This window comes from Nyctereutes procyonoides, unplaced genomic scaffold, assembly GCF_905146905.1.
Source record: "Nyctereutes procyonoides isolate TBG_1078 unplaced genomic scaffold, NYPRO_anot_genome, whole genome shotgun sequence".
Classification (NCBI taxonomy): domain Eukaryota; kingdom Metazoa; phylum Chordata; class Mammalia; order Carnivora; family Canidae; genus Nyctereutes; species Nyctereutes procyonoides.
In genome coordinates, this window is record NW_026575147.1 from 20,298,794 (window position 1) to 20,325,007 (window position 26,214).

Genomic DNA, 26,214 nt, shown 5'->3' on the forward strand with positions numbered 1-26,214 from the left:
TATGTTTTCTGAATATACATCAACTCTTATGAGTCAGTACATAAGTCTAGTGTAAATCTAACGCATATTGAGTCATAAGGAAGCCATCTTAATTTTTTTTAATTTATTTATGATAGTCACAGAGAGAGAGAGAGAGAGAGAGGCAGAGACACAGGCGGAGGGAGAAGCGGGCTCCATGCACCGGGAGCCTGATATGGGATTCGATCCCGGGTCACCAGGATCGGGCCCTGGGCCAAAGGCAGGCGCCAAACCGCTGCGCCACCCAGGGATCCCAAGGAAGCCATCTTAAAAAGTATCTGTGATGATTTTACCCATTAATTTCTTAATTAATTCTCTCTGCCTCTCTCTCAGTCTGTGTCTCACATGAATAAATAAATGACTTTTTAAAAGATTTTGTTTATTAATTTGAAGGAGAGAGAGAGAGACTGTGTGCATGAGTTGGGGAGGGGCAGAGGCAGAGAGAGAAGCAGACTCCCCACTGAGCAGGGAGCCCTGCACCTGGAGCTTGATCCCAGGACCGTGAGATTATGACCCGAGCCTAAGGCAAACACTTAATTAGTGAGCCACCCAGGCACCCCTAAAAGTTTATTTATTTGAGAGAGAAAGAGAGAGCACAAGCAGGGAGAAATGGCAGAGGGAGAGGGAGAAGGAGGCTTCCACTCAGCAAGGATCAGTTCCAGGACTCTGGGATCATGACCTGAGCCGAAGGCAGATGCTTAACTGATTGAGCCACCTAGGTGCCCCTGAACTGAGTTCTTTTTTTTTTTAACTGAGTTCTGAAGGAGAAGTAAGAAAATGATAGTCTAGGCTAGAAAAAGAGCAAATCACTGACATAGAAGTGTGAAAGGAGTGTAATGTTCAGGAAAGAGTAAGTTCTGTGACTAGAGATTGAGCAAAGGAAGTAGAGTTTGGGAGTGGCAGGAGCTAAGGTTTAAGGGTTAGGTTGGGGGATCCCTGGGTGGCGCAGCGGTTTGGCGCCTGCCTTTGGCCCAGGGCGCGATCCTGGAGACCCGGGATCGAATCCCACGTCGGGCTCTCGGTGCATGGAGCCTGCTTCTCCCTCTGCCTGTGTCTCTGCCTCTCTCTCTCTCTCTCTCTCTCTCTCTCTCTCTCTCTCTGTGACTATCATAAATAAATAAAAATTTAAAAAAAAAAGGGTTAGGCTGGGTTTTGAATGTAGGAATATTGCATGGCATGCAATGGAGTTGGGACTGTTTGGTGGGCAATGAGGATCCGGTAGAAGCTTTTTTTTTTTTCTTTTAAGATTTTATTTATTTATTCATGAGAATATTTTATTTATTATTCATGTATCAGGTAATATTCTTATACACACAGAGAGAGGCAGAGACATAGGCAGAGGGAGAAGCAGGCTCCATGCACCGGGAGCCTGACATGGGACTCAATCCCGGGTCTCCAGGATCGTGCCCTGGGCCAAAGGCAGGCGCCAAACCGCTGTGCCACCCAGGGATCCCCAGTAGAAGCTTTTAAATAGAAGATTGAGATGATTCATTTTTTGTTTTGTTTTGTTTTGTTTTTAAGTAGGCTTCTGTCCCAACATGGGGCTTGAACTCATGATCTTGAGATTAAGAGTCAGATGCTGTACTGACTGAGCTAGCCAGATGCCCCAATTTTTTATTTCTTTATTTTTTTAGATTTTATTTATTTATTCATGAGAGACAAAGAGAGACAGAGACACAGGCAGAGAAAGAAGCAGACTCCCAGTGAGGAGCCCAATGAGGGGCTTGATCCTAGGACCCTGGAATCACAACCTGAGCCAAAGGCAGACACTCAACTGCTGAGCCCTACTCCCTGTCCCCTTTTTAAAGATGATTGTTTGGACTGTGGTACAGACTGGGAAGAAAAGACACTTAATGCCAAATAACCATATGGTGACTTTCATTAGGCCAGGCAAGACCCAGTGAGGGCTTGAATTAAGGAAATAATAGTGGAAGATAGAAGAAAGGGCAGATTCAGGAAGAATTTAACAGTAACCAGAGAATGGGTATTCTCTTTCAACTGAGGCTCTTAGTCAAAGACATAATTATATATAAAAAATAGGTAGCTATATAGCTGCATTTTCAGGGGTTTGTTTGTTTATTTCTTTTTTCTTGACAGATGGTTCTGTATAGACTGGTTGTCCTCTTCAATTTTCAATTCTTATTTAAAGCACTTAGTAATTGGAATTCTTTTTTTTTTTTTTTTAATTTAGTTATGATAGTCACAGAGAGAGAGAGGCAGAGACACAGGCAGAGGGAGAAGCAGGCTCCATGCACCGGAAGCCCGACGTGGGATTCGATCCCGGGTCTCCAGGATCGCGCCCTGGGCCAAAGGCAGGCGCCAAACCGCTGCGCCACCCAGGGAGCCCCAGTAATTGGAATTCTTAAGTAGATATCATGTTTGTAGAACACTGCTTCTGAACGTTATAAAATAAAAGATAAGCATCTTCGTACCTAAATTGTACAGTTATCCCTGGAAGCAGAAATGTAACATATGGAACTAGACTTTAAAATCTGGCACTCGGGCAGCCCCAGTGGCGCAGAGGTTTGGCGCCGCCTGCAGCCTGGGGTGTGATCCTGGAGACCTGGGATGGAGTCCCACGTCGGGTTCCCTGCATGGAGCCTGTTTCTCCCTCTGCCTGTGTCTCTGCCTCTCTCTCTCTGTTTTTATGAATAAATAAATAAAATCTTTTAAAAAATAAATAAATAGGGCTCCCTGGGTGGCGCAGCGGTTTGGCGCCTGCCTTTGGCCCAGGGCGCGATCCTGGAGACCCGGGATCGAATCCCACGTCGGGCTTCCGGTGCATGGAGCCTGCTTCTCCCTCTGCCTGTGTCTCTGCCTCTCTCTCTCTCTGTGACTATCATAACTAAATAAAAAATTAAAAAAAAAATAAATAAATATAAATAAATAAATAAATAAAATCTGGCACTCATTTATTTGCATGTTATATATTCTCTTAGGAATTTCTTCAGTAGCAAAATGGAACAAGTAATTGGAAAAACTCTGGAGAATATTGTTCTCTGTAGATTTGCTGCAGGGATCTCCTACTAGCACATTGACTTCTACATAATTGATCATAGAATATAAGTGCTAAAAATTACTTTTTAGACCACTCTCTTCATTTTCCAAATAAGAACAAGTTCCAGACAAGTTAAGTGAATTGCCTAGAAGTTTTGCAAACAATAATGCTTTTTTTCTGTAAATTAGAAATAACCCTGGAAAGCATCTTAACATCTTTGTTGCCCTGATCTAGAAAAACAAACAAAACAAGAAAAACAGTAGCCTTAATGAGAACTCTGAGTTCCCTGGGACACCATGTGCCACAACTAGTTATGCTCGATAGAGCATTGGGGTGAGGGTGGCTGTTCAGTAACTGTTTAAGGCTAACAAGTTCTGATTTTGAAATATTCTACCCTGTTTTGCAGGAAGCGATGCGGAATCAGGTGAATGCTAATCCCGAGAGAGCCAACCCTGTGACTGTGACTGCCCCATTCATCTTCACATCTGGAGAAGTTGTCAACCTTGCTAGCCTTGTTTCTTCAGCCAACACCAAAACAACCTCAGGTAGTATTCTGATAACGTGGCATTTATTTTAGGCTTAAAATGAACAGGACCCCAGTTTTTCCTGTGCGATGAATGGATACCCTGTCTGATACCCACTCATTCATTAAAATATTCTCCACAGAAAATTTATAATAGATTTTAAAGCTAATGCATTTATTCTTCCTGAGGGAAAGGGGGAATCATACATAGGGATTATACATGAGTGTTTACAATGTTAAAAGTAAAATATTTTACAGATTAATCTGTGGAAGGGTTTTATGTGACCACAAAATAAAAACATAAGGGTGCTTCAATATAGTACCGCTTAGGAAAATAGTTAAATATTCATAGTTTAAAACAGTGACAGATAAACCAGAATAAATGTAAATGGGTATTGGAGTGCTGATATAAAAGAGGTACATGTGATATTTGAATAGAGTATAAGAACTTTGATTTGTTCATGGGAATATGAGTAACAAAATAGAGAAAAAAGCACATTTTGAGATCTGTATGTTTTTAACAAAAACATCTATCTAAAACGGAGCAAATTGAGCTATTTTATTTTTATTTGTTTAAAGATATTATTTATGGGTAGCCCTGGTGGCGCAGCGGGTTAGTGCCGCCTGCAGCCCGGGGTGTGATCCTGGAGACCCGGGATCGAGTCCCACATCAGGCTTCCTGCATGGAGCCTGCTTCTCCCTCTGCCTGTGTCTCTGCCTCTCTCTCGCTCTCTCTGAATGAATAAATAAATAAATAAATCTTAAAAAAAATTAAAAAAAATAATAAAGATTTTATTTATTTATTCATGAGAGACAGAGAGGGGGGGGGGGAGAGGGAGAGAAAGAGAGGCAGAGACACAGGCTGAGGGGAGAAGCAGGCTCCATGCAGGGAGCCCGACGTGGGACTAGATCTCAGGTCTCCGGGTCTCCAAGATCAGGTCCTGGACTGCAGGTGGCGTTAAACCGCTGGGCCACCCAGGCTGCCCACCCCCCTTTTTTTTTAAATTGAGCTTTTTTTTTTTTTTTAATTGAGCTATTTTCAACATTTCTTTACAAATATTTGTTTTACGTTGAGGGAATTTGTTTCCTCAAATAAATTTTCCAACTGACTTGGTTTCTTTTTGTTTCTGACTTTCAGTTAAAAATAAGACACTGTGTTCCTGGTTAAGTTTGTATAACATCAAAGAAAGATCTTGAATGAGCTGTTATTATTGAAGGGCAGTGTGGTAAAATAGAAAGAGCATATACAGGGCAGCCCAGGTGACTCAGCGGTTTAGTGCCGCCTTGAGCCCAGGGCCTGATCCTGGAGACCCGGGATCGAGTCCCACATTGGGCTCCTTGCATGGAGACTGCTTCTCCCTCTCCCTGTGTCTCTACCTCTCTCTCTCTCCTCTCTGTGTATTCTCATGAATAAATAAAATCTTAAAAAAAAAGAGAGAGAGAGCATATACACAATATACATATTACATTCAGAACTGCATTCAAATACTGATTTATTAATTGACTACATACTTGACCTTGGGAAAACTTTTACTTCTCTAAGCCTTCTTATCTACAAAACTGGGCTATAATAATACATACTTTATGAGGTTTTGAGACTTTGTATTTCCATTTTATAGCAGGACTTCCATAATAATAATAAAAAAAATTAAAAAAAAGGACTTCCATAATAGCTAGTATTAAATGAAAATAGAACTTCTCAAAGAAAGTTTATTTTGTTATGCCCTCAAGGGGGCAGTAGTGATCTTCATTTTATAGGCCATCAACTTTTTTTTTTTTTTAAGCTTTTTTTAAATCTACTTATTCATGAGAGGCACAGAAAGAGAGTCAGAGACACACAGGCAGAGGAAGGAGAAGCAGGCTCCATGCAAGGAGCCCGATCTCGGGAATCCAGTTCATTCCCTGAGCCAAAGGCAGACGCTCAACCACTGAGCCACACAGGTGTCCCGGTCATCAACTATCATTTAAAATCACTGTTCTTTGTTTTCAGCTTGATTCAAAGTTTAGGTTAAATATACATATACGTGTAATCAGAACATCCACAGCCTTTTGGATTTGTTGTGGTTCAGGCCACAATAATTAAAACAAGTGCCTTTATAATCCAAAAATCCTTAGAAGCCAGTAAAGTTATATGTTCACAAGCATATAAAAGAGCTAGTGTTGGTAATCTAATTATTGAAATTCTTCAGACCCTGATCTGAAATGATAAGCAAAGTTGAAGATATTTAGGATACAGCTTCTTCTTCTTTTTTTTAAAAGATTTTATTTATTTATTCATGATAGATAGAGAGAGGCAGAGACACAGGCAGAAGGGAGAAGCAGGCTCCATGCCAGGAGCCTGACTCGGAACTTGATCCAGGGACTCCAGGATCGCGCCCTGGGCCAAAGGCAGGCGCCAAACCGCTGAGCCACCCAGGGATCCCCAGGATACAGCTTCTTAGTCTTGGTTCCCATGGGTTTATGTGATATGTTGTGTCACTTTTAGTAAACTTATTGTTTCTCTCTTCTGTATATTGACAAATAAATTAAGATTGCTAAACTATCACATAATAGAGCTGATTTCTCCAGTGTTGTCTTTCACATGAAGCCATTCTACCTACCTCTTACCCCTTCATGGAGAGATCATCAGTGCAAATAAAAGAAAGGAGAGGGATCCCCGGGTGGCGCAGCGGTTTGGCGCCTGCCTTTGGCCCAGGGTGCGATCCTGGAGACCCGGGATCGAATCCCACGTCGGGCTCCCGGTGCATGGAGCCTGCTTCTCCCTCTGCCTGTGTCTCTGCCTCTCTCTCTCTCTCTGTAACTATCATAAACAAAATAAAAAAAAAAATTATAGTTAAAAATAAAAAAATAAAAGAAAGGAGAAAAGTTCTTTTTTATTTTTATTTTTATTTTTTAAACTTTTTTTTTTTAAAGATTTACTTATTTATTCATTCAGAGAGAGTGAAGAGAGAGGCAGACACAAGCAGAGGGAGAAGCAGGCTCCATGCAGGAAGCCTGATGTGGGACTTGATCCTGGGTCTCCAGGATCACACCCCAGGCTGCAGGCGGCGCTAAACCGCTGCGCCACCGGGGCTGCCCTTTTTTTTTTTTTAAACTTTTTTTTTTTTTTTTTTTGGAGAAAAGTTCTAAGACAAATTCAGGTTGTATTTTTCAACTAGGTTAAAGGATTTTCTTTTCCTGAATATGGGTGGATGGCTTCTTGTTTCCCATCATCCAGTAATCTTTTTTTTCTTAGAGTGTGTGTGTGTGAACGTCCGTGCAAGTACATTCACCAGGGGGGAAGAGTGGGGACAGAGGGAGAGGGAGTGAGAGAATTCCAAGCAGGCTCCATGCCAAGTGCAGAGCCAAATGTAGGACTTGATCTCATCACTCTGAGATCATGACCTGAGCCAAAAAAAAATTTGTTTTAAGATTTTATTTATTCATGAGAGACACACAGAGGCAGAGACATAGGCAGAGGGAGAAGCAGGCTCCCCACAGGGAGCCCACTATGGGATTTGATCCCAGGACCCCAGGATCACAACCTGAGCCAAAGGCAGATGCTCAACCACTGAGCCATGCAGGCTCCCCAACCTGAGCCAAAATTAAGTGTCAGATGTATAACCGACTGAGCAACCCAGGCGCCCCCTCTCCCTCTTTTCCATAATCCAATAATGTTTTTAAGAATTAACTGAAAGTATCCTAGGGTTTTCATTTTCATGGATTTTTAAAAAAAGATTTTATCTATTTATTTGACAAAAAGAAAGCACAAGCAGGGGGAGTGGCAGGCAGAGGGAGAGGGAGAAGCAGGCTCTTCTCTGAGCAAGGAGCCTGATGAGGGGCTCAGTCCCAGGACTCTGGGATCCTGACCTAAGCTAAAGGCAGATGCTTAACCAACTGAGCCATCCAGATGCCACTTGAGAGATATTTTTGATAACAAAATTCATGTTATAAAATGTGCTTTCAGTTTTCCATTTGTGACTAAAGATATCACTGATCATCAGTGCTACCATCAAACTGTAGTGGTTCAGAAAGGCAGACTAAATTAAACATTAATCAGGGCATAAAAGAGTTATGGAGATGAATTTCCTATTTCTGTGGGATCATAGGATGCACTCCAAAGTCTACAAAGTAACATAAATAGCTTTGTGTTATTTCATAAAGAGTACAGGCTTTGGAATCTAATGAATTGCATTCTAATCTGGGCTGTGACATTTACTACCTGTGTGACCTGGACAAGTTACTTACTTTTTCTGAATCTAGTTTTTACCAACTCACTGAGATTGCCTAGCCTATTATAGCACACTCCCCTAAATCCTGGTATGAAGACTCTATCTAATCCACATTTTAAGTAGGTAGCAAGAGTCATCATTGATAATGACATTTCAAAACAACAGCATCCATGCACATTTTACTTTATTTGGTGCTGGGTCTTATATTGAGGAAAAGGAAGCAATTAATACTGTTTAACAATAAAGTACCTAATTTTTTCCTAGAATTCTCCAGGATTAGTCTAAAAGAGGTAATTTGTATCAGCTCTTTCCAGTTTCAACTGTGTATGTCAGAATATTAAACCCAATTTTTCATAAATGTTTTTTCTTCATTTTGCTTTTTTTTTTAAGATTTTATTTATTTATTCATGAGAGACACCGAGAGAGAGAGAGAGAGAGAGAGAGAGAGAGAGAGAGGCAGAGACACAGGCAGAGGGAGAAGCAGGCTCCATGCAGGGAGCCTGATGTGGGACTTGATCCTGGGACTCCAGGATCACACCCTGGGTAAAAGGCAGGCGCTAAACCACTGAGCCACCCAGGGATCCCCTTCATTTTGCTGTTAAAGGGAAGTTGGATGACTCACTATGTCTGAAGCAAAGGGAGAACACCCTTAGCTGGGTATCATGTCCGAAAAAGTATACAATGCTTTGTCAAGAAACAGTTTTACTCAGCTATTCTACTTTAGCTGAGTAATCTAACTGATGTTTGGCTTACTTGAACTTTAATTAAACAGCCTGTGTGTGTGTGTGTGTGTGTGTGTGTGTGTGTGTGTGTGTGTGTATAACTGTGGTAAAATAGTAACAACCTTGTTTGGGGGTGCCTGAGTGGCTCAGTGGTTGAGTGTCTGCCTTCGGCTCAGGATCTGGGATCGAGTCCCACATTGGGCTCCTGTAGGGAGCCTGCTTCTCCCTCTGCCTATGTCTCTGCCTGTCTGTGTATCTCTCATGAATTAAAAAATAAAAATCTTTAAAAAAAAAAGAATAAAACAGGGTTATCATTACTATCTCCACCCTAATCCCCTACTGCCACTGTCATCATCCAGAAGCTTTGATGAAGATAATTTGTAGCTGGGGTACCTGGCTGGTTCAGACAGCAGAGTATGCAACTCTTGATCTCAGGTTAGTGAGTTCACACTCCACACTGGGTGTAGAGATTACTAAAAAAAATAATAAACTTTTTTTTAACATTTTATTTATTTATTTATTTATTTATTTATTTATTTATTTACTTATTTATTTATTTATTTATTTATTTATTTATTTATTTATTTATTTATGAGAAACACAGAGAGGAGAGAGAGAGGCAGAGACACAGGTAGAGGGAGAAGCGGGCTCCACACAGGGAGCCCAATGTGGGACTCGATCCTGGGTCTCCAGGATCACACCTCAGGCTGCAGGTGGCGCTAAACCGCTGCGCCACAGGGACTGCCCCAAATATAAAAATCTTAAAAATGAAATCTTAAAAAAAAATTAAGGGGCGCCTAGGCAGCTTAGTCAGCTAAGCATCCAGCTTCTGGCTTTGGCTCAAGCTGTGATCTCATGGATCATGGGATCGAGCCCCACATTAGGGTCAGGGTAGAATCTGCTTGAGATTCTCTTTCTTCCTCTGCCCCTTCCTCAACTTATGTGCATACCTTCTCTCTCTCTCAAATAAATAAATCTTATTTGTTTTTTTTTAATTAAGAGGGGTGCCTGGCTGGCTCTGTTGGTGGAGTGTACAACTCTTCATCTTAGAGTTGTGAGTTTGAGCCCCACATTGGGTGTAGAGCTTACTTAAAAAAATAATATCTTAAAAAAATTAAGAGTACATTTAAAAATAAGATAGGTGTATCAATCAGAGTACAGTCAGGAGGCAAAACTACATGGAGTTAAGTGTAATTTTATTATAATATGTAATATATATAATTTCTATATATTTCTAAACTTACGTGTACGATTTGCAAAGAATTATTAGTAATAGTGTATTAACCACTAAGAGGTGAAGAGAACAGGATGCCTGGGTGGCTCAGTGGTTGAGCAGCTGCCTTCAGCTCAGGGTGTGATCCTGGAGTCTTGGGATCAAGTCCTGCATCGGGTCCCTGCATGGAGCCTGCTTCTCCCTCTGCCTGTGTCTCTGCCTTTCTCTCTGTCTCTCATGAATAAATAAATAAAATCTTTAAAAAAAAAAAAAAGGTGAAGAGAACCCTAAAGAATACGAGAATAACCAATATAAGGAGCAGCCACTATTCTGTATGACAAAACTTAATTTCATGCTTACTATCAAGAAATATTGATAGGGTCTAGCTTTAGTATGACAAGGCAAGGCAAAGAAGGCTGGATTTGGAGTTGAAAGGCAATAAATTCACAACTGGCACAAAAGTATCTTTGAAATTACAATGAAGGACATAGAGAAATACAATTCGTTTTATAAAAGTTTTATGCAAAACTGTTGAGTAATACTTTTGATTCATAAAGTTAGGCATGCCTGTTGCCAGATCTAATGCACTTTCCTCCTGGAACTTAGCTGTAAGAATAGCACACAGATATAAGAAGAAAAGGTTATTATTTTTTAAAAATTTTATTTATTTTCATGAGAAACAGAGAGAGACAGAGACACAGGCAGAGGGAGAAGCAGGCTCCTCACAGGGAGCCTGACGTGGGACTAGATCCTGGGTCTCCAGGATCATGCCCTGGGCTGAAGTCGGCTACCAAACCGCTGAGCCACCTGGGCTGCCCAGAAGAAAGGGTTATAAACAAAGTTTTTTAAAAAGCACATCATGACATAACTATAGTAGGTAATTTTTTTTTAGCATGAATCAGTTGTACTACTCTTTGATATTCAATAAATGAAATATCCAGTTTTTAACCATCCTTACACTAGAGGTCATTCCTTCTTGCCTGTCTAGGTAAGAAGACTGATGGATAGATGCAGTATGGTTAAGTAAAGAACCAGCAGGGTCAAAGAAAAAAAAAAAAGAACCAACAGGCTCTCTTCCCTCAGCATCATGTAGTTTAGGGTAAGGCATGCTGTGTGTGCTTACTGCCTGCTGCCAGGGATAGCTCTGTACAGCCAGCCTAGGGAGTAGGCGGCACTTTTGGTCTGTTGGCTCCTAATGCTCAGCACTATCAGTGCTTAAAAAAAAAAAAAAAAAAAGAGCAAATGTGGGGAATGTAGTGGCCCTATACCAACCATATTACCTTAATCCATTTTAAAGGAGAAACTTTCTAAACCTTCCAGGATTGTTAACACTATGATCATTGGTTTATACCAGTCTGTATTGGAGAGCAAGAGGAAGGACAATCAGAATGAAAAGCTGAGGTTTTTTTTTTTTTTTTTTGAAAAGCTGAGGTTTTGATTTAATAAAAGCCAGTTTCATTTTTTTTTTCTTTAAAGATTTTACTTACTTATTCATGAGAGACACACACACACACAGAGAGGCAGAGACACAGGCAGAGGGAGAAGCAGGCTCCATGCAGGAAGCCCGATGCAGGACCTGATCCCGAGTCTCCAGGATCGGGCCCTGGGCCGAAGGTGGCGCCAAACCGCCAAGCCACCCAGACTGTCCTAAAAGCCAGTTTCAGTTCACCTCTATTTATTCTCTCCACCAGACCTCATTTGCCTTTTTTACCAAAATAGGTGACCCCCATGCCTCCTCAGCACATTTGTCAAATCCTACCATCTCAGTGCTTGGCCACCCTTGCAGCTCTTGCTGAGGCATCAGTCCCCCTGTCCAACTCCCACAGAGCTGCAGTTAGGTAAGGGACAGCTGCTGAGTGAACTGCCGTTTCTTTTATTTTTACATTTCCAGCAGATTTAATTTGCATGAAATATGAAAGAATTATGGTTAACTAGAGACATCTAGGAAAAAGGAATGTAGAGTCACTGAGCATCAGAAAGAAAAATCACTAAGCAACATAATCAGATGGCTGAATAATATTAGAGAATGACTGAGTTATTTGTTGTATTTTTGCAGTTTCAAGTTTGTTTTTCCTTGACTCCAGTTGCTTCAGATTGAAATGTTTAGTCTTCTGTTAGCAGATTATTTGGGAAATACTTTGTGTTTTGTTTTGACTGATGCTATCATAGAGTGATTCAAAATAGTAGCTTAGATATGTTGTATTTAAAGCATCTGGGTCACTTGGGTAGCTCACTGGTTGAGCATCTGCCTTTGGCTCGGGTCATGATCATGGGGTCCTGGGATCAAGTCCCACATTGGGCTCCCTGTGGGGAGCCTGCTTCTCCCTCTGCCTATGTCTCTGCCTCTCTCTGTATCTCTTATGAATAAATAAATAAACTGTATTTTTAAAAAACATCAAAATATGTAGGAAACTGATACTTCTTCTGTGTGCTTCAGGGTTATTTGCTTTTATTTTCACTAGAGATGATATTTTGGCATTTCCAATGGAGTTGGACTGATATATGCTGTATAGTGACCTTCTGATATTCAGAACAAAACAGTTTCAAGTCACTTAGCCAGAGCTGGTAGCCTGTGGGGAGAAGGCTTAGGGTTTCATGTGAGTGGGGGCAAATAGTCATGGGTAGGGCTAAATAGTCATCTAGGAATCTTTCTGGAGCAGTCTGCTCCATCATAAATGAAAGCAGATTGTTCTGCTTTCTTTCTGCCATTAACATTTGGGCGGTGAGAGCATTCCTCCAATCCTATTTTCCAACTGGCAGCGATCATAAAGATCTCTATTCAGACATGTATGAGTGAGCAGCATGGCAGAGGGAAAAAAGCAATGTCCTAAACTCATGCTTCTTATTTTGATTTGCTTTTTTTAAAAAAAGATTTTATTTATTCATGAGAGACACAGAGAGACAGAGGGGCAGAGGGAGAAGCAGGCTCCATGCAGGGAGCCCGACATGGGACTTGATCCTGGGACTCCAGGATTATGCCCTGGGCTGAAGGCAGATGCTAGACCGCTGAGCCACCCAGGGATCCCCCTTGATTTGCTTTTTGATTTTGGATAAATTACTTAACTTCCCCAGGTCTCAATCTCCTCATCTTTAGCTGAGGTTGGATGGTTGGATCAGATTATCTCTTGAGGTCTTTTCAGCTATAACATTTAACTGTTGTTTTTAATAGATGCGAATGCTCTATTTCCATTAAACCACCTGAATGTGTCTCTTGGTGGATAGTCCATACCCCACTTAGTGCAAAGTTCTTTCTACCTGTGACTCTTTATTTTTTTTAATTAATTTTTTTAAAGATTTTATTCATTTATTTGACACATAGGTAGAGAGCCAAAGAGCACAAGCAGGGGGAACAGCAGAAGGAGTGGGAGAGGCAGTCTCACTGCTGAGCCGGGAGCCCAATGTGGGACTTGATCTCAGGACACCAAGATCATGATCTGAGCCAAAGGCAGATGCTTAACAGACTGAGCCACCCAGGCACTCCTACCTGTGACTCTTTAGATAGAAAAATTCTGAAGTGGAATAGTAGGAATCCTTTTGCCTAATAATTATTGGGGGTATTGACTAACCAAACTGAAAATCTTTTTTAAAGTTTTATTTATTTAAGTAATCTCTGCACCCATTATGGGGCTTGAACTCACCACCCCAAGATCAGGAGTCATATGCTCTTCTGACTGAGCTAGCCAGGCACCCTTCTCTCCCCTTTTAATTACCAAACTGAAAATCTTTTTTTTTTTTAGATTTTATTTATTTATTCATTAGAGACACAGAGAGAGAGAGACAGAGACAAGAGACATAGACAGAGGGAGAAGCAGGCTTCTCAGAAGGAGCCTGATGTGGGACTCAATCCCAGACCTGGGATCACACCCTGAGCTTAAGGCAGATGCTCAACCACTGAGCCACCCAGGCGTTCCATCCAAACTGAAAATCTTGATTCAACATAATATATATGAAATTCTTAGAAAGATACCTGGCTACATTGTAAGTAGTCAGTGTTAGTTGCGATTAATATTATTGTTTATCTGTCACATAGGAGAAAGAAACCACCTACCATTTGTGTTTGTCAGACTTCATCAATGCTTTAGGACTGCTTAACACGTTATTTTGTTAATTCACTGTAAATACTTCTATTTTCTTATAGAAATAGATCTACTCTGTAATTATTTTTCTAAGCTTCATAGATTTGTTTGGACTTTCAAGATGCTTTTTGAAAAAGGAATTCCAAGATCAAACATGCTGGGGAAACTCAGCATATCTTATCCTCTATTGGAGAATCACAGGGCTCATTAGCTTATTGGGGTTTCTGATACTTCTTACAAAGTAAATAAAAAATTTAAGCATAAACTGGCATTTTGAAAGTGCATTTGTGCATAGAACCTATCCTTAGTGAAAGCTATTAATAACTCATGAAGACATTTTAGAAAATACTATTCTATTGCATTCACTATTTTTTTTCTCAACTGATTTAGCATTGTTCACAAGAACTTGCTTTAGAAACTTAAATCTAAAAAAAAAAAAAAGAAACTTAAACCTAACTTCTTTTTCCTAGTTTTCCTGTCACTGATATTAGCAATTTCAAGGAGGCTGAAATTGTTGTACTCTTATTTTTAAAAAAGCTGAAATTTCAAATTCATTTTTGTCATCTCTAGCTAATTCAGAGGAAATCATAGAGGGAAATTCTGTTGACTCATCAATCCAGCAAGTTGTGGGGAGCAGAGGCCAAAGGGTCATCACTATAGTGACTGATGGAGTCCCTCTGGGTAATATCCAAACTGCAATCCCTACTGGAAGCATTGGCCAGCCATTTATTGTAACTATGCAAGATGGACAGCAAGGTGAGTTATCCCATTCAACAAAGTGTTTATGGAAAGATATTTTAGACATTCCACATTCCTCTAAAAATGAGGCATTAATTTTTAAATAGTGGGACTAGAAGAGTGCCAGATTCCAGGTTGGCTCCAAGAAAGAAAGAGAGAAACTAGGCCAACAAAGCCTAATTTCCCTAACACGTATAAGATTTGTGAGTAAAGGCCAAAAATCTGGTAGGAAAAAGAGGAAACAATATGAACCAGTAGTTCACAGAAAATACTGATGGGTCTTAAAAATATGGAAATATGTTCAACTTACTTCATACATAGCAAGAGAAATGCAAATCAGTACTGTACTGAGATACCATTATAACACTGTGTTGTCAAGGTATGAGGAAATAGGCACTCTTACAATAAATTACTGGCTGGCTCAGTCAGTAAAGCATGTGATTCTTTTTTTTTTTTAAGATTTTATTTATTTATTCATAAACACAGAGAGAGAGGCAGAGACACAGGCAGAGGGAGAAGCAGGCTCCATGCAGGGAGCCCGATGTGGGACTCGATCCCCGGTCTCCAGGATCATACCCCAGGCTGCAGGCAGCACCAAACCACTGCGCCACCGGGGCTACCCAAAGCATGTGATTCTTGATCTCAGAGTTGTAAGTTCGAGCTCCATGTTGCGTGTATACTTAAAAATAAAATCTAAAAAAAAAAAAAAAAATCACTGCTGAGAGTGTAAATTAATGTATTCTCTAAATGTATTATCTATCAATATATGTATTTTTTAAGATTTTATTAATTTGAGAGAGAGAGCACACAAGCAGGGGGGCAGGGCAGAGGGAGAAGCAGACTCCCTGCTGAGCAGGAAGCCTACCCCACCCTGCTGGACCTAACCCGAAGGGCTCAGTCCCAGGACCTTGAGATCCTGACCTGAGCCAAAGGCAGACATTTAACCAATTGAGCCACCTAGCTGCTCCCAGTATCTATCAAAGTTCTAAAGAACTAAAAAATTCTAAGAATTTATATTCACACACAGAAATGAAATATATACAAAGCTATTCGTTACAGCATTATTTGTAATTATCCAAGATTAAAAAGAACCTAAGTAGGTGGTAGCTATACTTGTGGTGAACATAATGTATAGACAGGTTGAGTCACTGTGTTGTACCTGAAACTAATGTAACATTGTAGATCAACTATACTCCAATAAAAAATACAAAATAAAAAGAACCTAAGTGTATGTCATGTGGGAACTAGATAAAGAAATTATGGTACACCCATATGTTAGAAAACTATGCAGCTATTGAAAACAATGAGGAAATGGCTTATATACTAGCATGGTTTTCATCCCCCAAACCATAATAAGTGAGTAACACACACTTAACAAGAGAGTAAGACACAGGACAGTGTGTAGAATATGCTATATTTATATATTCATTTATATTTTAAAGGGGGGAAATATATGTATATTTGCTAATATGTTCATAGACTTAAACCATCTCTGAAGGAACATTCAAGAATAACATTGATAACATTCTTTGCCTCCTGAGAGGGTACCTCAGTAGCTGGGGATGGATGGGAGGCTTTTCACTATATGTGCTTTTATAATTTAATTTTTGAGCCATATGAATTCAAGAAATACATCAATAAATTTTGTTTTTAAAAAGAAACTAATCATTAAAACTGTATCCTTAAAAATATTGGAGTTTGGGAGCATCTGGGTGGCTCAGTTGGTTAAGTGTCTGACTCTGGATTTTGGCTTAGGTCATGATCTCGGGGTGGTGAGATCGAGCCCTGCCTTAGGCTCCACGCTGGACATGGAGCCTGTTTAATATTCTCTCTCTCCCTCTCCCTCTGCCGCTCCCCCTAACTCCACTTGTACTCTCTCTCTCTCTCTCTAAAAAAAATCTATTGGAGTTTGAAAAGAGGAGGGTTGGTTTACTGCATTCAGTCACCAAAATTTTGACTTTATTTATTCATGAGAGACACAAAGAGAGAGAGGCAGAGACACAGGCAGAGTCCCATGCAGGGAGCCCGACATGGGACTCGATCCCAGGACCTCAGGATCATGCCCTGGGCCGAAGGCAGGCACTAAACTGCTGAGCCACCCAGGGATCCCCTCACTCTCTTCTCTGTCTTTGAAAAAAAAAAAAAAAAAGTTCCATCCTAAGGATTCCTTGTGCTCCTTTTTTTTTTTTTCCTCAAAGATTTTATTCACTTATCCATGAGAGACAGAGAGAGAGAGAGAGAGAGAGAGAGAGAGGCAGAGGACAAAGGCAGAGGGAGAAGCAAGTTTCCTACAGGGAGCCCAATGTGGGACTCAATCCCCATCCTGGGTCTCCAGGATCATGTCTGGACCAAAGGTGGCGCTAAACCGCTAAGCCACCCGGGCTGCCCCCTTGTGCTCCTTTTATATCCACAGCTACCTCCCTTCCCACCTCATTCCTAACCTTTGGCAATCACTAATTTGTTTTCTACCTCTGTACTTTTGTCATTTAAGAATATTATAAATGGAATCATGTAATATGGAATCTTGGGAGATTTGCTTTTTTTCTCTCGGCATAATTCCCTTAAAATCTATCCAAGTTACTGTTTGTATCAATAGTTCATTCCTTTTTATTGCTGAATAGTATCCATGATGTGGGTTACCATACTTTGTTTAACCATTCATTGAAGGACATTTAAGTTGTTTCTAGTTTTTGGTTATCAATGAACAAAGCTGTTATGACCAATAGTGTGCATGTTTTATGGGAACATAAATTTTCAGTTCTCTGGGATAAATGCCCAGAGGTGCAGTTGCTGGGTTGCATGCTAAGTACATGTTTAGTTTTGTAAGAAACTGCCAAATTGGGCAGCCCTGGTGGAGCAGCGGTTTAGTGCCGCCTGCAGCCCGGGGTGTGATCCTGGAGACCCGGGATCGAGTCCCATATCGGGCTTCCTGCATGGAGCCTGCTTCTCCCTCTGCCTGTGTGTCTGCCTCTCTCCTCGCTCTCTCTGAATGAATGAATGAATAAATAAATCTTAAAAAAAAAGAAACTGCCAAATTATTTCCTAGAGTGATTGTACCATTTTTCATTCCCACCAGCAATTTATGAATTATCCAGTTTCTCCATATCCTGTTATCATCTGGTGTTAGCACTTTTAAAATATTAGTTATTCTGATAGGTAGGTGTTGACCTTTTTTTCACTTATCTATGGAAGAGAAATAAATTGGAATATAGTGATTAGAAAACTGCCTTCATGTGAAGTTTCTTAAAAATCTTATGTAAAGACATCAGGCCTTCATTAGACAAGTTATATTAGAAGAATTGTAAGCTTATTGGCCATAGCTTTTAATCCAGAGTTAGATTTCTTCATTTTAAAGAGAGAGAGTGCATGCATGTGTGCAAGGGGGGGTAGGGGTGGGCCCAGGGAGAAAGAGAAACTTAAGCATCCTCCACACTCAGCTTGGAGGCCAGTGCGGGGACCCTGATATCATGACCTCAGCTGAAATCAAAGTTGGACACTTAACTGACTGAGCTACTGTGCCCATAGAGTTACATATCTTTATATAAGAGCCTCAGACCTGGGTGTTAACTGTATGGCTTCCAAATCTGCCTCTCTAATCTTTTCTGTTTCTCTCTGTAGGGCCATGCTTTACCTTTTGATTCTAAAATCCAAAGAAAGGGATCCCTGGGTGGCTCAGCGGTTTAGCGCCTGCCTTTGGCCCAGGGCGTGATCCTGGAGTCCCGGGATCAAGTCCCACGTAGGGCTCCAGGCATGGAGCCTGCTTCTCCCTCCTCCTGTGTCTCTGCCTCTCTTTCTATCATAAATAAATAAATCTTAAAAAAATAAAATAAAATCCAAAGAAGTATGAATAGTAAGATTTCAACTAATATATTTCAGTTTATTTCTTAATTTAAAGCAGTCAGGGGTGCCTGGCTGGCTTAGTCTGTGGAGCTTGAGACTCTTGATCTCAGGGTGTAAGTTTGAAGTTCCACAATGGGTATAGAGATTACATAAAAATAAAATCTTTTAAAAAATAATAAAGCAGGCAAAACCTCTTTGACTATGTATTCATCACCTCCAATTGGTGTCCTTTGGCTTGTAGTTCTCACTGTACCTGCTGGTCAGGTTGCAGAGGAAACTGTAATTGAAGAAGAGGAAGAAGCAGAGAAGTTGCCTCTGACTAAGAAACCAAGGATAGACGAGATGACAAACAGTGTGGAGGAGAACAAGGTAATGTTTTTAGCAGTGGTAGAGAAAAGAGAAAGGAAAGACTCAGAAGCCAAAATTTTTAAGGCCTGAACCTTTCTATACATTTTTGTCTATTCTCTGGGTAATCTGGGATCAGGAATTCTTACCTGGTGATGACATGGTTTACTTTTACAGGAGGGCACTGAAAGAGAGCTACTACAACAGCAGCTCCAGGAGGCCAATCGAAGAGCTCAGGAATACCGACACCAGCTCCTAAAGAAAGAGCAGGAGGCAGAACAGTACCGCCTCAAGCTAGAGGCCATGGCCCAACAACAGCCCAATGGAGTTGATTTCACCATGGTTGAAGAGGTGGCAGAAGTAGATGCTGTAGTAGTTACAGAGGGGGAGATGGAGGAGAGAGACATGGCAGTAACTGGGGCAGGAGGGACCATAGAGCCTCATCCTGCAGTTTCCTTGGAAACTGTTTCATCTTAATGTGCCAGGGCCACAACCTGTACTGTGTCCATCTTTTTCTCTTTTTAAAAGAAAATAGGACAGACATTGTATAAAAATTAAGAATGTCCTTAAGAAGAAAACTATAGCTGGGTACAGTGCTTGGGCTCAGGAAGGCTTGCTATGCAACTGGAAAATTCAAAGCCAAATTTAGGGAACACTTCTTTTTGAGGGACCAAAAGAATAAGGACCAAATTTCTCAGCTCACATCATTGCTTTAAGCTTAGAAGTAAAAGAATGCTGGAAATTGTGGGTTGATTGTTTTTTAAATAACTGACTTTGTATCAGAAGATTTAGATAACATTCCTAGTATGGACACTCACAGAGCCTTTAATAATTGTACCATCAAGTGACCTTAAAATTTGTCTTAGGTTTATGATGTATACCTGATAGAAAAGAAAACTGGGAGGTGGATTGGAAGCAAGATTTTGGGAAGAGAAAGAAATATATTCTGCTTCCAAAGGAGCAGGCATTCCCCTCTATCCTGAATTAATTCCACTGAAAAGAAATTGGTAATTGCCTAATTCTGCATCCATTATGTGTCTATAAATCAGATGCCAGTTTAAGAAAATGAAGTGGAATATTTAAAAACTGGAAAGGGAAGAAAACTTGTTTGTGGGAGAAGTGTATGTAAATCCAAAATCCTCCAGGCTGTGCTTCCACAATGCTGGAAAGTGGCCAGAAAGAGGATTGTGGGGTTATATAAAATCTGGTCTTGAGATACTTTGTTCTGGCTGGATTTTACAAAATTGCAATCAGGAGGGTAGTCTGTTGCTAGAACAACTTGCTTCCAAACATTTATTTATATAATATCAAGCTTTAATATCAACTTTTTAATTTTATAAATTTTTTGTTGCGTTTTCTAAGTGTGCCTTTCTGTGGAGCTTATATGGTATCCTCCTAATTGCAAAAGAAGTCAGGAAAGAGGTGAGTGCTGAGAGTGTTGGTGGAGTTTTGTTTCCATTTGGCTTGGGATGAGGAAATTGTTCTGTTTCCTTAAGGTCTGACTTTGTGCAGAGCTTTTGTGCTTTATAGGTGCTCAGTGTGTGTTGGCAAAGGAAATAAAAAACTAGCAGTGCCATAAAGTAAGGAACCAGAAATTTTGACTCGATAACTCTGCCTGACTCCCTTCTCTATCACTATGCCTGCTCCCTTTGCTTAGACACTTTTTTTTTTTTAATTTATGATAGTCGCACAGAGAGAGAGAGAGAGAGAGAGAGAGAGGCGCAGAGACACAGGCAGAGGGAGAAGCAGGCTCCATGCACCGGGAGCCTGATGTGGGATTTGATCCCGGGTCTCCAGGACCGCGCCCTGGGCCAAAGACAGGCGCTAAACCACTGCGCCACCCAGGGATCCCTGTTTAGACACTTTCGGAAAGTGTTTCATTGCTGGGTTTTCTTTGTGCACCAGTTTGGAGTTTTTTCAAAAGAAAGAGGATATGGATAGAGAGAGAGGTTCTGGAGAGGTTACATTACAGAAGTTACTGTCTTTGAAATCAGACCCCCATCATTCTAGACCTGCTTGCTAGATTTATTGTAAATTAGAAGAAACCAGAGGGATGTGCCAAGTAAACATTTGAATGGCTGTTTAGAATACAGTTTTTTTAATTAGCGATCATGGGGAAAACATACATTTTTAATTTGGAATAAAACTTGACAGTTAACATGGTTCTATTTACCTTGATTAGTGAGGTAATTTGCTGTGTTTTTCCAGAGGTGCAGAACCACTTGGGGCTCAAAATAGACTGAAAATATAACTCACCAAACCAAGTTTGACAAACAGAATTGGCTATTAGAGGCTTATAGGCAAAAATAGCAGTTTTGAAATTAATTTTGGCTACTGGCCACCTTTACTAGGTTTCCTCCAGACTTGAGAGATTACTCTTGGTTTTGGGGGATGACGAAATAGCAAGAGAGAAGCCTACGTAAGGGCAGGGTGAAATTGTGCCATCTGCTGTCAAATTGTCCTTTTTCTGCTTGTGATGTTTTTCTTTTTTCTGAGTCCCTTTGTGAACCAGGTGCTAACAATAAGCTGCTATTGTGTGCCATTTCAGAGCCTTGGCTTAACTATAGAGATAGAGGGACCAGGTGTCATTTTAGATATGTTGGTTTCTTTGTGTATATATTGACTTTAATTCCTCGCCCCCCCCCCCTTTCCTGTTAAGAGAGTGGAAGTTAACTCTTCAGAGGATATCCAGGCCAGGCCCAGCTACCAAACTCTCTGAGGTGACTTCTGACTGGGGTCAGGAGTTGCCATCCAGCGCTCCCTCCTGAGCATACAGAGTTCCTACTGTTTTGGGGAACTGTTCAGAAATTCTTATTATTCTCTTTCTGTAGGGGGTTATCATTCTCACCTAGAAAAATCTCTAATAGGGCAGCCCCTATTGGCACAGGGGTTTGGTGCCTCTTGCAGCCTGGGGTGTGGTCCTGGAGGCCCAGGATTGAGTCCCATGTGGGGCTTCCTGTATGGAGCCTGCTTCTCCCTCTGCCTGTGTCTCTGCCTCTGTGTGTGTGTGTGTCTCTATGAATAAATAAAATCTTTTAAAAAAAAGAAAAATCTCTAATAATTCTATTTTTTTAAAAAAGATTTTATTTATTTATTCATGAGAGAGAGAGAGAGAGAGAGGCAGAGAGAAGTAGGCTCCATGCAGGGAGCCCGACGCGGGACTCAATCCCGGGACTCCAGGATCACGCCCTGCCCCGAAGACAGGCGCCAAACCACTGAGCCACCCAGGGATCCCCCTCAAGTTATTTTTTTTTTAAGATTTTATTTATTCATTCACGAGACACACACACACACACACACACACAGAGGTAGAGACACAGACAGAGGGAGAAGCAGGCTCCATGTAGGGAGCCCGACGTGGGACTTGATTCCAGGTCTCCAGGATCACACCCGAGGCCAGAGGCAGCACTAAGCCACTGAGCCACCTGGGCTGCCCATTCAAGTTATTTTTGATGATGGGGTCCTCTGAGATAGGGAGTTGGAATAAGGAAAGAGAAAAGAGAAACGTCTGGAAAGGGAAGAGTAGCAAAAAGGTATTTGTTGTTATTTACTTGAAGTAGATCCTTTAGCATCCTGGGTAGGGAAATGGGATTTCATCTCCAGTTATATTGCCATGGAGAGAATGGTAGGTCAGGATCCCTTGAAGTAGTTACATATTAAATGCATTAATGGCAATACCATTTTATGATTTGCATCTTTCAGGATCAGCAATGAAAGTTGGGGAAAGGGGATCCCTGGGTGGCTCAGCGGTTTAGTGCCTGCCTTCGGCCCAGGGCGTGATCCTGGAGACCCGGGATCGAGTCCCGCATTGGGCTCCCTGTGTGGGGCCTGCTTCCCCCTCTGCCTGTGTCTCTGCCTCTTTCTCTGTGTGTGTGTCTCATGGATAAATAAATAAAACTTAAAAAAGAAAGAAAGTAAGTTGGGAAAATGTTGCTAGATCTTCTACGTTGATGGATCCCAATTGGCTTATTAGCAAGATTGGATTACAGAGAATCAAACAACCGACAGGAGGTTCAGAGTTGGCACTTAAGCAGGAGAAACTTGGAACCTAGGATGATTGCTTACTTTAAAGCTGTTTTAACAATATTAGTATTAATTTATGAATTTTAGACTCTATATTTGGTCTTAAGCCTTCCCCCCCAAAAAATAGGATGTCTTAATATTCTGTTCTTGTTCCTAGCTTCAGGGAAATTACTTATAAATATACAAATGTACATTCCCTTCCTATCACTACCTCTGTGGGATTTTTTAATTGTAATGCCAGAGTTGAGGTTTCTTAATGGAAATATGGGAGAACTTGACTTTAAGTTTTCTATGTTCTGAACTCAGTGCCTTAAAAGATATTCTTTTCTCTGTCAGATCCATGTGTAGTTTTTTTTTTTGTCGTTGCCTTTTCCCCTTCTTCAGCCTTACCATTGCATTATCAAAATGTTTGTGTCTGCTCAGTAATGTTAGAAATCCATGGCATCCAAAATTACTTTCTTTCTTTATATTGATGTAAAAGAAATGAATTTATCAGAGGGCTGTACAGTTGAAGTTAAGTGCTCTGTGAGCAGGGCATTTTGAGTACTCATTTGCTGGGTGTACGTTGTTGTGTACATTTATAAATACATATGGATTTTCCCACTTTTCTCTTTGTTTGAGGTTCAGCTCTAAAGTACCTGGTATAACCTGGAAATATTTTTTTTAAGATTTTATTTATTTATTCATGAGAGACACACACAGAGAGAGAGAGAGAGAGAGAGAGAGAGGCAGAGACACAGGGAGAGGGAGAAGCAGGCTCCATGCAGGATGTGGGACTTGATCAGGGGTCTCCAGGATCACGCCCCTGGGCTGAAGGCGGCGGTGCTAAACCACTGAGCCACCCGGGCTGCCCCATAACCTGGAAATATTTTCATTAACCACATTAGAGAGGGTTTCTGTGGCTTCACTAAAAGGGCTGAGGAAGAAAAAGTTTTACTTTGGCCCTTCTCTGAGAGGTATGCTCTAACCGATGTAATAAGAAACCTGAGGAGTGAAGCCCCTGAGAGAACCAGGATCCGGCTTTACAGAGATTCGTTTAGCATATGGTGTGATGACACCATGTAAGTTAAACAGTTCAGAGAAGTGTCAGAGGTAATGATGGAGCTGCCCATCCACAGAGCATTTCCACTCCTATGGCAGCTGTTTTGACTGGCACTTGTAAAATCTCTTACACCTCCAAACAGAAAAGAGACCATAGATAAAGGGTCATGGTACAAGGAGCAGGTATTCTGTATATCTATTTTCCCAGCTTAGAAATCTCATCCTTTTGAGAAATGATCATTTTGAGAAAGCTTATGTGGCTCTCTCCTAACAAACATCATTATGGACTTCCAGAGCTAGAAGATTTCAGGCATATAGTGAACTCTTCCAGAAGTTGAATATTGGGTAGAAATTGGTTTTTATCCAAATTTATTGGAGAATGGTCTTCTTGTGCAGACATCTTTGTATGGCCAGAAAAGGAGCTTTAGAATGGAATATATGTCAAGACCACCTGTATGCTGTTCTGGGCATATCATATCTGTTCTTAGATCTCTCCATTTTATGTGATGAATTGGTACTCTGTTTCTTATGCCAATGTGCTTATTAAGAGATCAGGAGTAAGAAGGATATGAATTTGAATTAAGTAGCTTTGAGCCTCTGGTGGTACACTGCCTTTTGGGGGTAGGGGGTTACATTCCTAGAATCTACAGTAGCAATTTGGCTGTTTAATGGCAGGAACTTGTGATTCCCTATCTCTCTCCCCCTGCTTTCCCCTCTAAACTACTTCTGCTTCTGTGACCCCATTGTTCTTATCTCATTGAGTCTTTCCTAGGCACTAGCACTTAATTAGTAGGTCATTTCTAATCTATGGGCCTTGTCTTTCCACTTGCCACTCCCCTCCTTCCCTATTACATATTTTCTGTTTATGCTGAAGTGGTTTGTTTCTCAGAATTAGTCTAGGTCATACTCTATATCCTGTGCTTCCTAGTTGATTTCAGGCACCTTGCTTTACCAACAATAACGATAGCTCCTTTCTCTCTGGCTTTGTCCTGTGGCCTGTCTTCCTGCCAAGGCCATTTATGTTGGTGGAGGAGAGAAAGAGGGTGGGTGGGTACCTAGATTTTTCTCAAAATGTTGTCAGTTTTTCAGGTTTTCTGACAGCTTTATGTATAGTATGTTTTAGGAAAACTTAAATATACTTTTCTTATTTAGGATTTTAATAGGGTTTGATTTTGATGAGGAAGGGTGTGTGTGTGTGTGTGATCATTTGTGTGTATATACACTTATACAGATCTATATTATATATACAATTTTTGTACTATCATTTAAAATAAAGATGTTTCTTAATAAAATGTCAAAGTCTTACCATCTCAGGGTGTCACTGAAATTTTTTCCATCTCCTGGGCAAAAATTGTATCTAGTCCCTGATCACAGATAAATGTCAAGAGGAAGTTTTCTCTGTCTAGCTGAGCTAATGAGGGTGGAGCAGGAGGAGGAAACATGTGTATGGGGGAGTATTCTTTCCCCTGTTGTGGTCTTTTCTCTCTCATTCACACCCTCTGCATTTTCCTTATCTAGCTACTCCTCAGCTGGTATTCATAATAGGCAGAGCAAGTGGAGGTAAGGACTGAAGTGAGAATGGAGAGAGTTTTTAACTGGCTTGTTAGATTTACATCTTCCTCCGTTCTGTCAGCCCCCACTCCCTCCCCTAAAAGCAAACAACCAGGAGAAGAGCCCAGTAGCTGAAGGAAATGATTCTGTGCCTTGTGTGGGAGTAAAATCAATGCTATGATATGGATTGGGGGGGAAGGAAGGGGACATCAGGTTCAGGGAGGCTCGGGAATAGATTTGCTCCCTGGTTTCTCAGCTTTTCTTAGTTAATAAGGTGCTTGTTGCTATCTCAGTCCAATGTGGCATACATTTATTAAGTAAATATGAGTAGCAGTCTGGTTGTAGCACAAACCCCATTGATATCCAGGGCTGAAAAGACCCATTTGGCTGACTAGATGAAGCCCCCACCCTGTTCTCAAAAGATGCTCCTTTGGCAATAAGGATGCCTTTCTTAAATAAAGGAGGGTAATACCAAAGTCAAAAACATATAAGCATTTGTGTTCAAAAACTAGAATCTGCAAGTCAGTATTTAGGAAATTGAATACTTACCATGTACTAAGCTGTGTACAGATAATTGCTTTTTGGTAAATACATATAGTCAAAAAGCCCAGTGTACATATTAATTATAAGGTACATCTGCCAGAGTACCTCATGAATGTGTATACAGTCTTTGCATAGTCTGCTGAGAGAAAGAGAGCAGGCAAAGAAAAGAGCAAGGACTTGAGGAGGCTTGAGGAATAACTAAAAATCTTACTGTATTAAGATCCTAGTGAGACAATCAGGAATGTGGGAAAGTTGGGAGATAGGAACCAAGAGTTCTCTGAAGGGTAATCTTTTTAAAAAAAAATATTTTATTTATTTGATGGAGAGAGAGCACAAGCAGGGAGCAGCAAAGGGAGAGGGAGAAGCAGGCTC

The 26,214-nt window shown here is 40.8% G+C and overlaps 1 protein-coding gene across 2 annotated transcripts in view; it reads left to right on the forward strand.

Moving 5' to 3' along the window:
- The window catches only part of GABPB2 (GA binding protein transcription factor subunit beta 2), a 35,819-nt gene extending 9,605 nt beyond the window's left edge, over positions 1–26,214 (forward strand). For both annotated transcript variants that reach the window (XM_055312104.1, XM_055312105.1), the window contains exons 5-8: positions 3,423–3,561; positions 14,332–14,517; positions 18,581–18,708; positions 18,862–26,214. In XM_055312104.1, the coding sequence (XP_055168079.1) occupies positions 3,423–3,561; positions 14,332–14,517; positions 18,581–18,708; positions 18,862–19,161 (753 nt within the window). In that variant the 3' untranslated portion in view covers positions 19,162–26,214. The remainder of the gene's footprint in view (positions 1–3,422; positions 3,562–14,331; positions 14,518–18,580; positions 18,709–18,861) is intronic.